The following is an 11,848-nucleotide window of genomic DNA, read 5'->3' as shown; positions in this document are numbered from 1 at the left end:
AAATATGCGGGAATCCGCCATGGTGAGTGAAGAGTTTCGGAACTCTCCCGATAGCATGAATCATGTTCCCGTTGGCAATTACGGTGCTGGGTACGGAGAGCGGGGAGGCTACATGGCAAGCCAACATGGCGGCCAAAATTTACCTGGTAACGCAAGTGAATCTCCGCAGAATAAGCTCTATCAGCACTATAACCAGCAGCACATGAGGCCAGGGTACCCTCCGGGTGCGAGGGGTCCAATAGGACCCATGGGAAGTCCCCAGCGGCCCGGCTCGGCGGGTATGATGAGCTGCTACCCGGCAAACGGCAGCAGCGCTGCGGCCTCGGCACAGCAACGCTTTCTGTCCGGACCGAGTATAAACCAACAGGGAGGCCCAACACCAACGCTCAATCAGTTGCTACAGTCACCGAACCCACTACATCGTTACCAAAACAGCTACGCGGATTACAACTCCAGTCCTGGCATGCACAAAGGCATGACAGGTGGGGATGTGAGTCAAGCAGCACAGTATCCGTCGTCTGTGAATTCGCCCCATTCCTGGGGCGGTGCAGTGCGTGCATCATCTCCATATCCTCAACAAATATCTGCACCTATGTACAGGCCACCGGTAAGTGGAACACACAACATACGGTGTTCAGATCGTCCATTGCACACCAGTGATTGCTTATTGCATGACTTCGTTTGATTGCTTAAATCAGTCGAACTACGCACGATGACGCCAATTGTGGAATGTTTACATGATGCCACGCGTCCTACACCCCCTAAATACAAAATGAAAATTGCGACGGTAACGCTTCACAAATAGTTTACTAGCCGTGCTGTTTTGGTCGCGAGGCTTTTCGACGTCCATACATTGAAACACGTTACGAGAGCTGTAGTGTTCATATCATGAATAGGCAGCCGTTCAAATTTTCGAGGCAATGAAACGTGCGTCGCGTGCTGTCACATCGTTGGCTCCGTGAATGGCGCCACTCTGCACATTCAAATGTGTTCCATTCATTTTCTACATCTCCTGCTTTTTTTTATACCGCTGGTCAGAATTCAGATTTTGAACATGAATTAGGCGTGTTTCCTTGTGAGGATGATGACTAGGTGTTTGTAGCAAAAGTAGGATCCAAAGAGAATGGTGAGAAGTGGTAATTTCAGTCGCATCTGGGTATTGTCCGGTACTTGCAGGGGCTTACCGAATAAGCAGTGCAGTTACATGCTGAGTTCGTTGAACACTGCAGTTCTATTACTGGGCATCCCACAGTAACATGTCCATGTAGTTTAATCGAAGGTGTGTTTGGGCTTTCGCCTCCTTGGGGATCCACGTTTGAGTCGCACTCAACGTTTCTTCTACTGCAAATTTTTTTTCCTTCACAACAACAAAATGGCTTTGTTCCTTGCTTAACCAGCGCCGGCATCGTACGGCGTTAGCCGTCTGCTGTGCTCAAGCGTTGCATGTGAAAAGGGGGAGAATGGGAAGTAAGGTTTTTTCAGCGCCAGACTGTCACACCATGGTCATTTGGTGAAGTGGCTGACACACTTTGATCCGAGTTATGCCATGTGAAAATAAAAGACTGTCATATGCCTCAATGTGAACCTGTATTCCAAATAGTACAGCAAAGGGAGCAAAAGACGTGTGGAAAGCTGACACATGAATACTGAAGCTCATCGTGCTCTAACGTAACAGTAGGCATCTCCACCAATGAGATGGCAGCAGAGAGGTCACATGGTCTTCGAGAACCAACGGGAATGGCCGGTTTTCTCGCTTTTGTGACGTGAGAGATTGATGCGTAAGTTTGTCCGAGGGCTTCTATCCTGCCATGCTGCGTAGCAAAATAATTCTATTTTGCGCAATACTATCAATGACCCCATCGTGTAGTACAGTGTGTGCGTGATGCAGTGAACCACGTCCGTCAAAATGTTGCGACACTTTTAACATACAGGAGCAAGTGAAATATTTGCACAGTTGTTCACTGCAATTTTACCATGTCACAAAATTTGTTGCGTGCTTTATTCTGGCAATACTCTCGCTAGGTTACATGTGCATTCCTCTTACTTTGTCCTGTAAATGGTTATGTAATGACTAGCTTTCAAAATAGATTTTTTTCCTGCACATCATACCTATACAAAGCCATGTGCTGCAGAAGCGCTCCTGTGATAATGTCCTTCTTGGGAACATCACACATGTGGGGTGGCTTTCGCATGAAATGGCAGTTTGCACCGATTTGCGAAGCTGCACTATAGTTGACGTGGAAAGTGCTATCACAATGGATCGCATCATGCCGCTCATCATTCACTCCTAAGCACATAATTGTGAGACCGAGGACTCTGTTACAACTGCTTCTTGGAAGGTTTGAATCCATGTCTGTGAACTTTGTAGTATTTGCAAAATGTATGTGAATGAGGTTAACGCAGCAATCACTTTAGTGAAAAGACCTTCCGCTGGCTTGTGGAAGGTCCATATTTGTCAGCACAGAGTTAAATGTGCCTCAGATAACAACTACAAATACAGACCTCATAACATATAACTGAAATGGCATGCACATTTTGGTATACTTGTGGTATACTTGTTAAAGAACGGGCAAAGATGCTTACAATAACTCGTCACTTTGTGTTGAGCAGTTTGCCACGTGCGAACCTGTAAGCACAGTGCTTCATGGCTGACTGTGCCCGCCATGCCATGCTTATATTCCTTTGTACCGGCAACAGAAAAGAGCTTGGATTTTCCCCATACTGTCCGAACCCAGCAAGGTCATATTGTGTCAACTATCTCCGCTGTCAAAATTATGCTGCTCACTGAAGATATGACTGACCACATGTGTTGTCATCGTTGAAAAATTGTCTTACATGGCTTTATAGGCTTTATAATACTCAAACAGTTGAAAAAATACTAGCACAATACAAATGTAGAATAGTCTCGAGTTCGCCATAACCGGAATGTTGTAAGAGGGCAGCCTGGGGCTGTTAACTGATTTTGTAATTGAGTTATACTCAGCTGTAAGTTAAGTTTAGATGTCATATACAGTATTTCGTGCCACAAAGAGTCATAGTTTTCGAGATAAGCAAGGAAATCAAACAGCATGTTCACATCTGGCTTCAATTTCACTGTGACATAAGCATGAGCTAGTGCAAACCTGGCAGACGTCACCCACGTGTGTGATCAAGATAAATGTGTGGAGTATTGTTTTTAGATACTGTGAGACATAATTGGCAAGCTTGCTTGGCAGAATAGAATCTGCAATGACGTCGCAGTAATTCAATTGTAAATTAATTGGCTGCAAATTTAATTCAAATATTTTGCACTGTGACCCTGAGCATTATAACATAGCATATGACAGCATTTGTTTGTCTTTGGTTCAGGTCCAGGAAACACCAGCTAGATTGAGAAAGCCGGCTTACTCCTCGACATGACGTAACAACTAAGAATCAGCCAATCAGGACCGCGTTTTCAGCGGCGGTCGTGAATCACGAACAAGCTTGCAGCTGTCGTAGCCATGGAGACGAGTAACCGTCGTCTGCTAGTAGTGAATGAGCGTCCCCGCGTACTAAATGGGAAACTTTAAAATGAAGCGCAACACGGTCCCATATATTTCTCAAGACTGATTTTCTGGAAAGCGCATTGCACTTTTTGTCTTACATGTTCAGGTGTACAGGTTCCAAGCTAGCTGCAATCATTTGCGAGTTCTTGAATTTGCAGAACGACGAGTCGCAGTAGCAGACGAATTCAGACTTTATATGTCCACGTAGCGAAGGAGGGAGAGGAGGCAATAAGCAGGCCTTCTGTAGCTAGGTGCCGTTGGTTTAGGCCAGTGGCGTAGCTAGGAGGGGGATTTTGGAGGTTCAGTCTCTTCCCCCCTCCAAATCGTACCTTTGGTAGTGCATTTGGGAGGGGGAAACGAGGCTAAAACCCTCCTCCTCCGTGTAACCTTCCCGTAGAACCCCTCTCGAAATATTGTTGTGGCTGCGTTACTGGTTCGGACTCTCACAGCCTAATAGTTATCTATCCGGAGTGAATGTGAAACTAATAGCTATATACCCACATCGAATAGAAAGCGAATAGCTGCATAACGAAACAGAGTTAACACAAAGCGTTTTACTGATATAATGCATGCACGTACATGTTATATGTGCATGCAGGTCTCCTCTTGAAGTAGCACTCGCTTTGCTTTATATCCTCTTTTCTAGCATTTTTGCTCTTACGAGTGCAGGCCCGGAACTATTTGAATATATCAGGTTTGGAAGAGATGTTGCTTTGACCTGAAGTTCGACTACGCTATTCCATATTTCATTTGTAATTTGAATTGAATATGCCATTATTCGCTTTGGAATTAGAAAAATCTGTATGTTTGTAGGTAAAAGACAACATTAGGATGCAGTTTATACCCATGTCGCATTGCAAATTGAATGTCATTTCCAGAGAATGACATTCTCACTGAAGGCCATTCATTCCGTGTCACACGGTGCAACCAAATGGCAATACATGCGAATGGCATTCGCCCAAAGAATGACTTCGGGAAACCCATTCACTTTTCCCTCTCGCATCTACTGCGTACCCTCGCAGTAGAGAGGTAGGAAAAACAACAACGATAAACCGTTTGAAGAAATCAAACACGAATGAAAAGTTGTAATCCAATATTTTATCATGAATTTGATAACTTTTTGATAAGGAAGGAAGGAAGGAAGGCTTAACACTGTTTTTCGGAGAACTACCCTCGTTCCCAGTTGCCATGTTGCCAAACGTGGTGCAGATATGCTCCTTACTTGTCTTTGCTTGTGATACTTAGCCAACTGAGCGTCGTCGAAAACGCAACGCTTCTGTAAAATAATCTAACGAATTGCTAGTTCCGAGAAATAGAAATAAAAATATAACTAATGTACCTGTATAGTGCTTCATATGCTCGACCCTGGTATCCTAAGTATCGACAGTGACATCTTTTGCAGAGGGCATTCTGTTTCTTCATGTAGCTCGATGCGATACAAGCGAATGACATTAGGTGCGACTGTCGTTTGCTGGGAATGCCATTCAGTGTGCCGGATGACAGAGATATTACACTCGGCGTTGCTGGACAAAGATGTTATTTGTGCGCAACTAACTAATCATGCACTGCTGGAACTCGCAGCCTGGTGTCGAGCCAGGAATAGAAGGCTACTGTGTTATTATTCCTTATTATGCTTAGAACCACCATGCTAAATATCTCGGAATGCATACTTCGTAACCAGATACAACTTGAAATTCATAATCAAAGCGAAGGCCTCGGGTTGGGAGCCACCGATGTTTTTCAACGGACATTGTTCTTCTGTGCCCAGTGGAAGAGGAGTCTCCGTTCGAAAATATTGTCATCTCCCTATGTTTATTTTAATAGCCTATTGGAAGTTACTGTGTGGATACGACTCGTGCGCGTTTATGGATACCGCTGTGGACGTGCACATTGAGAATGTTCTTCCACTTTGATAGATGTGGCTAATTGTGTCATGCAGGCATCATATGATATGCCGGAGCACTGAAGAAAAAAGAGCTATTCCTCTGCGTGTCAGAGTTTAACAAACATTTAACCCCTAATATTTAACAAACTTCCATGTCAAGCTACAGAATGACAGACTTGGCTTCCATTGGTTCTCGAAAGCATGTGACCCGCAGATGCCCCAGTGGTGGAGACATCTAGCCGTGATGTCGGAGTCTAATCAGTTTCAGTATTTCTGGTGTTGATTTTTTCTGTCTTTTAACCCTTTTGCTGTAAATCCTGGAGTGCAGGTTTACGACAATGCTTATAACCGTCAATTCCATTTATCTGGCATACCTTGAGGGAAGTGTCACATCCAATCTTACCGCAGCTCAGTCAACTGGTAAACATGTGTGTTGACAGAAACATTGTTTACAAGGTGCAAACTCCTAAGCACGCTGCTCCCATGAGCAGTGATGTTGAACAAGCAAGAGCTTGGATCATTCCTATTGGTTCACCAAATAACTTGGCATTTCACAATGTGCTGTTCATGGAAGCCGGTGGTCTCACTGCAGCTCACATGCTGGAGGTTGGTTGCGTTGCAAGTTTGTCTCCAAAGAAGCAATCCTGTCATACATTTATCCAATAAAACTCTGGGTTAACTGTCAAAACCCCTTTCATTCACAGACCAGCCAACTCTGGTGGCTGCTTGTAAAGAGGATTAGAAGCTGCGAAGAAGCATTACATTTACCCTACATTACATGCACGCGAAAAATAATTTTTCACCCAGCTAGTGCCACAATTTACAGCAAGAAGGTTAATCCTCTTGTGGCTTTCTAACTTTTCTGGTGATGAGCCCTGCTCTAAAGTGATCAAGTGCTACATGGATACATGCTTCATGATGGCACATGAAGGCCATTCCAGTGTAATCTGGCAATGGGGACCTTAGAGAGCAATGTTGTGATGCCATTCAGCATTAGTTTGGCTATGTGGTTATGCACTCAGCACAAAACAGCTGGAAAATGTACTAAAAAGGCCTGTTGCAGCAATTGTTGATCCTCCTTTGAAATCTATATCAGTAAATTAACCGAGTGTGAATGTAGAAAAAAGATTATGTACACACACTGACAGAGGGTGCGCATGTGTTTCCTTTTTTTGTGTCTCCAGCACTAAATGGTTTGATTGATTTACTGGGTCGATAGTACAAGCCAGCCCAGATTTTAGTTTCTATTTTTATCCCTCCAACACTGTTGTGGTTGCTGTTACTGCTACAATTTTGTGACATCATGATGTATGGATTAAGGCAGCAGTTGAGATGCAGACTAAAGCTAAACAAATGCTATCACATGCTTTCTTATGATGCTCACAGCCACTGTGCAACAAATTTCAATGAAATTCACTGACATTTATTTATAATTGAATATTTTCGGGGGCACTTTTGCTGCCGTTGATCAGGATTGCCAGCTTTGGCTACTTTCTTACTGTCGTGGTGCAGTAATTTGGGCAATAGCAAATTGGCCATTGCCTGGCGGCTTTGCACATACTTCTTGGAGCTGCACTTGAGATTCCTGTGCACCTAAATTAGGAAGGGCTTGGTTCATGATGTTGCCACATCTAATGTCTGAGTACAGCACATTCACTTCTCACTCCCTTAATTTTCGGCCTACTTTGCCGACACACACCCCTGCAATGACCCCGAAGGTTAGGTAGCTCATGCTTATGGCACCGTAAAACCAAATGTGAATATGCCGTTTATACTACGGTACATTCTTGTTTATCTCCAAAACTATCCCCAACAACACCGAATACCCTCTGGATGTACGAAAAATGTCCACACAGATTCGTACATACAGAGGATATTCAGCGTTGTTGGGGATTTTCTGCTGGATGAAATTTCGCATTTGGTATCTAATAACTTGTAGTAGTCCAATACATCTCTAATCTCAAAAATCACTTAAAGGGAGACTCTGCACCAAAAACGTGTTGTGGTAACAGTGCGACATTAATCAATACCTTACGATATTTCAGTGAATACAATTTCTCGTCCCCAAGTGGCACAGATAATTAGAAAAATAATATTTTCCTCTGAGCGATTAGGCGCTTCTCGACGGAAAAACACTGAAGCAACACTGGGCTTCACTGCACTGGTATTCCTCATGGATGGCTTTCTGAAGGTTTTGCTTTTACCGCCGGCGAATATTTTAGAATGAAATGGAGGAAGCAGATGACTGGTCATACATGCGTCACAAAGAAGTTACAAAGCGCAGGCCCGAAAAATAGCCTGTGGCCCCACACGAGACTAACAGTGAGGTCACGCGTAGAGCAGGAGGTAGTTGAGGGAACCATAAGAAGTTTCGGTTTCGGTTTGAGCTTCCCAGCTCTTCTTGAGACTAATGAGTCCCCGACTACCAAACTAACTTTATTTCTCATGTTAAGAATGTATTGAACTTACTTACACAGCCATTATAATAGCTTCGGATTGTCCCGGAGTCTCCCTTTAATGGCTTCAGACTGTCCTTTAGGCCCGTTTTTGTAATTTTGTGGCTCGCAGCTGGTATGTACTAGGTACCTCGTAAATGTTTGCTCTGATGAGGGGCTAGTCTGCGAACCGCCAGAGCACTTACATACGACAGTCCTTTATGAAAACTGACTGACATTTAATTGTGGCGACCTCACCCTGGATGACGGAGCTTTGCAGGGTGACACAGGCGAGCTTCTGGGATGTGGCTTTCCTCATACTCGAGGATATGTTACCTTGGTATCTTTGTCCGTTTGCATGTTCCCAACAATGAGCGTGACTAGTAACAGTCATAATGTAAGTTGCTTGGAAAGCATCAGGCTGTTAACTGCTAGGAAGGTATTGGCAGAGACGCTAAACCTAGTACTGGGAACAAGGACCACAGTTGACAGACATGGCTGGCTTGAGACGACACTTGGTTATCACAGACCTCTGGATATCTGCGTCAGTCATACCAATGCTCGTAATTCTTGTGGATTATGAGTTGGGTCTTGAACGAGACTTTCGCCATTACAGACTCTGGCTTTATGGGTGTACCGGGGCAAACCACATATCCTGAGAGCGACTCCATGTTTGTTTGGCCTTCGTCTCCTTGGAAGATACTTGCATACAGTCAACCCTCGCCTACTTACACAGCTTATCCTGCGTGGAGGAGGCAGAGACAATGCAGGACCTGTGTTGAGATTTTTGGCATTGCGGACCTACGCGTAGTTTCGGCTGAAGTGTTGGAGGGTAGAAATTAATGCAACATTCGATGCTGTGACCTGCAAGAATGAGAAAGCCACGCCTGGGCTTGGTTATTCCCATCTGCTCCATTGTTCGATAACAACCTTTCGCTGTGAGAGTTGCCTTCTCTAATGCCAAAATTGAATCGACAGCTGTGGACAAATCTGCCTTCGTGTCAGCCAACCTTTGATCGGGGATGAAGATGACATTAATATTCTTGATTCCACTTACGACCAGCTGTGTGAATCCGGCTACGGCAATGAGGAACATAGTGCTGTGACTCTTGAGGATGTGCTTAGAGGAAGATGGGGGCAAGAGGGGCAATTGCTCCCCATGTGCTCAGGCTGTGGATTTGCTCTTTCGTGCATAGAGATCAGACAGGGTGTCTGGTATTCACTCACATAAGGCAGATTTTTATATAATTTGCATGTTTATTTCTGCAGGGAACATTTTTTTAAGTAAGGAAGATCTCTTAATGGGCATGTTCACTGGTACTGTCACTACCTTTGTGACACGAAACACATTCCAAACCTAAGCATGTCTGTATCTAGTAATCACATGGAGAAAGACCAAAGCCTAATTAACCAAATGCCATAAGGCGAAGCTATTCTAGTATATTTTGAGTCACTCTGCACTGCCAGTAGCATGTGTCACAATTTTTTTAAAAATTTGGCACACAACTTTCACAAAATCATGGACAAGGTTGTCGGATCTGCTTAACTGCAGCACTGTTCTAGCCAGTGCTATAGGGACACAGAAATTTTCGAAAACCATGAGATATGTGTCATAATGCCGTAAGCTGTGACATTGACTTACTAGCTCCATATGATGTTGGTAGTACATGTGAGCGGTCTCAGGACTGGATATTACCTGGGGGGTGTTAACATCTCTGGTCGCCTACTGTGGGAGGTATCATTAATGCATGCTTGAGGGTGTTGAAAAGTGAAATCAACACTCCAATCGCACACTACTGTGATGTACTTTATACATAGCATAGTGTTGGGAGGGTCGTAAAATACAGTTATCTTTTGAAAAATGTTAAGAACAAGAACAGTATGTTGGCTGCTTCGCGACACTCTTGTGAGGCTTCTGCAAATGTATCATGCACAATCCCATTCGAGGAATTTGTGTAACGACGGAAGTGTTGCGGTTTCTTGCCTGTGGAACCCCACTTGCCCAGCTCACCTGGCTACTGCAGTGCATGCTGCATCAGATATATTCGTACCAAGACAATTCATGTAAAGTTATGGGGGCTCTACTTCAGTGGCTCTTTCTTATTATTACTATTATTTGTTTTCGCACGACACACCTGTGCCTGGTTCGATCTCGTAAAATGCCGTGGCAAATTTCTGTTCGGTGAATGATGAAAGTCACTGAAAAGGTTAGCAAGCTGTAGGGATCGGACCCACATCTTCTGGATTACCGGTAATCCAGAAGATGTGGGTTCGATCCCTACAGCTGGCTAACCTTTTCAGTGACTTTCATCTTTCATCGTTGATTTCTTAGGCAATTTGAGGCTTTGTTTGTATCTGTCCCTTCTATGTTGTTCCAGCCTCAGAACATCAGTTTCTCTTCTGTTCGGTGTCTTTAGAAATCTGACAAAGCTTGACTAAAATTCCAGAATGGGACAGTTTGTACTTGCCTACGCATACTGACAGAGTGGAGCTAGTGTCCTCTCTGTTCTCTTGCCTGTGTGTGTGTTTATTTCGCTCCAAGTTTTATGCGTGACAAAACTTGCTTGTCGTTGCACTTCCCCGATCTTCCGAGGAGGAAATTAGACTGGCAGCCGCCACGCTGAATTAAGAGAGCGAGAGCGTGTGTCCCGCTTTTCAATCGGCACTGCTTCCTACCGTTGTTTATAGAGAAAGGCTTCACCACGCCTCTCCTATTATCCTTTCGCTCGGCCCTCCCGGCACGAAAGCATGCATAACCCTTTTGATATCTACTAATGAATAATTAGGATCATCAGCGAACCATTTATTTCTTCCCGCAAGATTGTAACGCTGAAAATGCTCGAACGAGGCACGCCCGATTTTTTTTGAAACCGCCGTTACATCAATTACGACCGAACGAACGCCTTCGAACGTTTCCATTTATTGACTTCTATTTATTTTTAATTTTTTTTTTTAGCTAGGGGAGGTGAGTAACTGTAATTGAGACGTTTTCTTCACGCGCGGTGTGTACAGGCCCTCATGATTCCCCTGTACAACGCTTCTCGAGGCGCGGTTCTTCCTCTTGGTAGTGGAACAGGTACAAGGTAGGTTTGCACAAGGAGAGGAAGAATAAAAATAAATGTAAGAAAGCGCCATTGCTGCTGCAGAAGGAAAGAGCCCGCCAAACTGGTCCGGCAAGTCTGAGGGAGCTGGCTGTGGATCCGAATTACAGGGGCAGATGGCTGCCAGTGGAAGGGGAAAAAAAATCTTGCAGACTACGATAGGGCGATGCTTTCGGGCGATGCAGACGCAAGAACGCCGCGCCAGTGGCTCCACCTGTGGCCACGTGGTGAAACGAAGCCCACCCTGACACAAAAGGGATAGGACGTGACTACTACTACGATGTAACTCGCGGATGTGTGTCCCCCCCCCCCCCCCCCGATTTGGAACTTTTCCTTTCTTTATCGTGTTTTTTTTTTTCTTGCGGAAACCAGAACTATCGCAGTTCTGTTGTAAAGGATGAGGGAGCACGCGAAAAGACGACACGAACGAACAACACATAATCACAAAGTAAAGTTGTTGTTGTTCAATTACCGTTGTAAAACTTTACATTTTCAGCGAGCATTGTTGACGAAGCTTCTCAATCGAAGTGTAGGGAGCAGACTGCAATGAGAGAAACGTTCACGGTGTATATTTGGCTTCGCTTCCTACGCGCATCGTACACGCGTCACAATATATCGGAAGTGCTAGGGGCAGTAGCAGATGTCTGACTTGTGCGGGGATTTAATATGCGACACATTGTATTGTAGGAAGAATATACTACGCAGCTAAACTAAAACTATTAAAAACGTAAACTCTGTGGTACATTGTTTATTTATTAAGTCATGCTGCTCGCCACCTTGTAGGGGCTGCTACAAAGCCGGAGCAAATTAATCGGGAACGACAGAAACACGGGTGAACTACATTAAATGCACATGAAACGACAATACTGCACAATACAAGTGCAGACTACAATACAATAT

The 11,848-nt window shown here is 44.4% G+C and overlaps 1 protein-coding gene across 2 annotated transcripts in view; it reads left to right on the top strand.

Annotated features, from left to right (window-relative positions):
• The window catches only part of LOC135400800 (trithorax group protein osa-like), a 100,035-nt gene that overhangs the window by 702 nt on the left and 87,485 nt on the right, over positions 1–11,848 (top strand). For both annotated transcript variants that reach the window (XM_064632718.1, XM_064632717.1), the window contains exon 1: positions 1–607. This exon is cut by the window's left edge and continues 702 nt beyond it. In XM_064632718.1, the coding sequence (XP_064488788.1) occupies positions 1–607 (607 nt within the window). The remainder of the gene's footprint in view (positions 608–11,848) is intronic.

Source organism: Ornithodoros turicata, chromosome 7, assembly GCF_037126465.1.
Source record: "Ornithodoros turicata isolate Travis chromosome 7, ASM3712646v1, whole genome shotgun sequence".
Taxonomy (NCBI): Eukaryota; Metazoa; Arthropoda; class Arachnida; order Ixodida; family Argasidae; genus Ornithodoros; species Ornithodoros turicata.
Note: the sequence above shows the minus strand (reverse complement) of the source record. Positions and strands in the feature narration are given on the sequence as shown.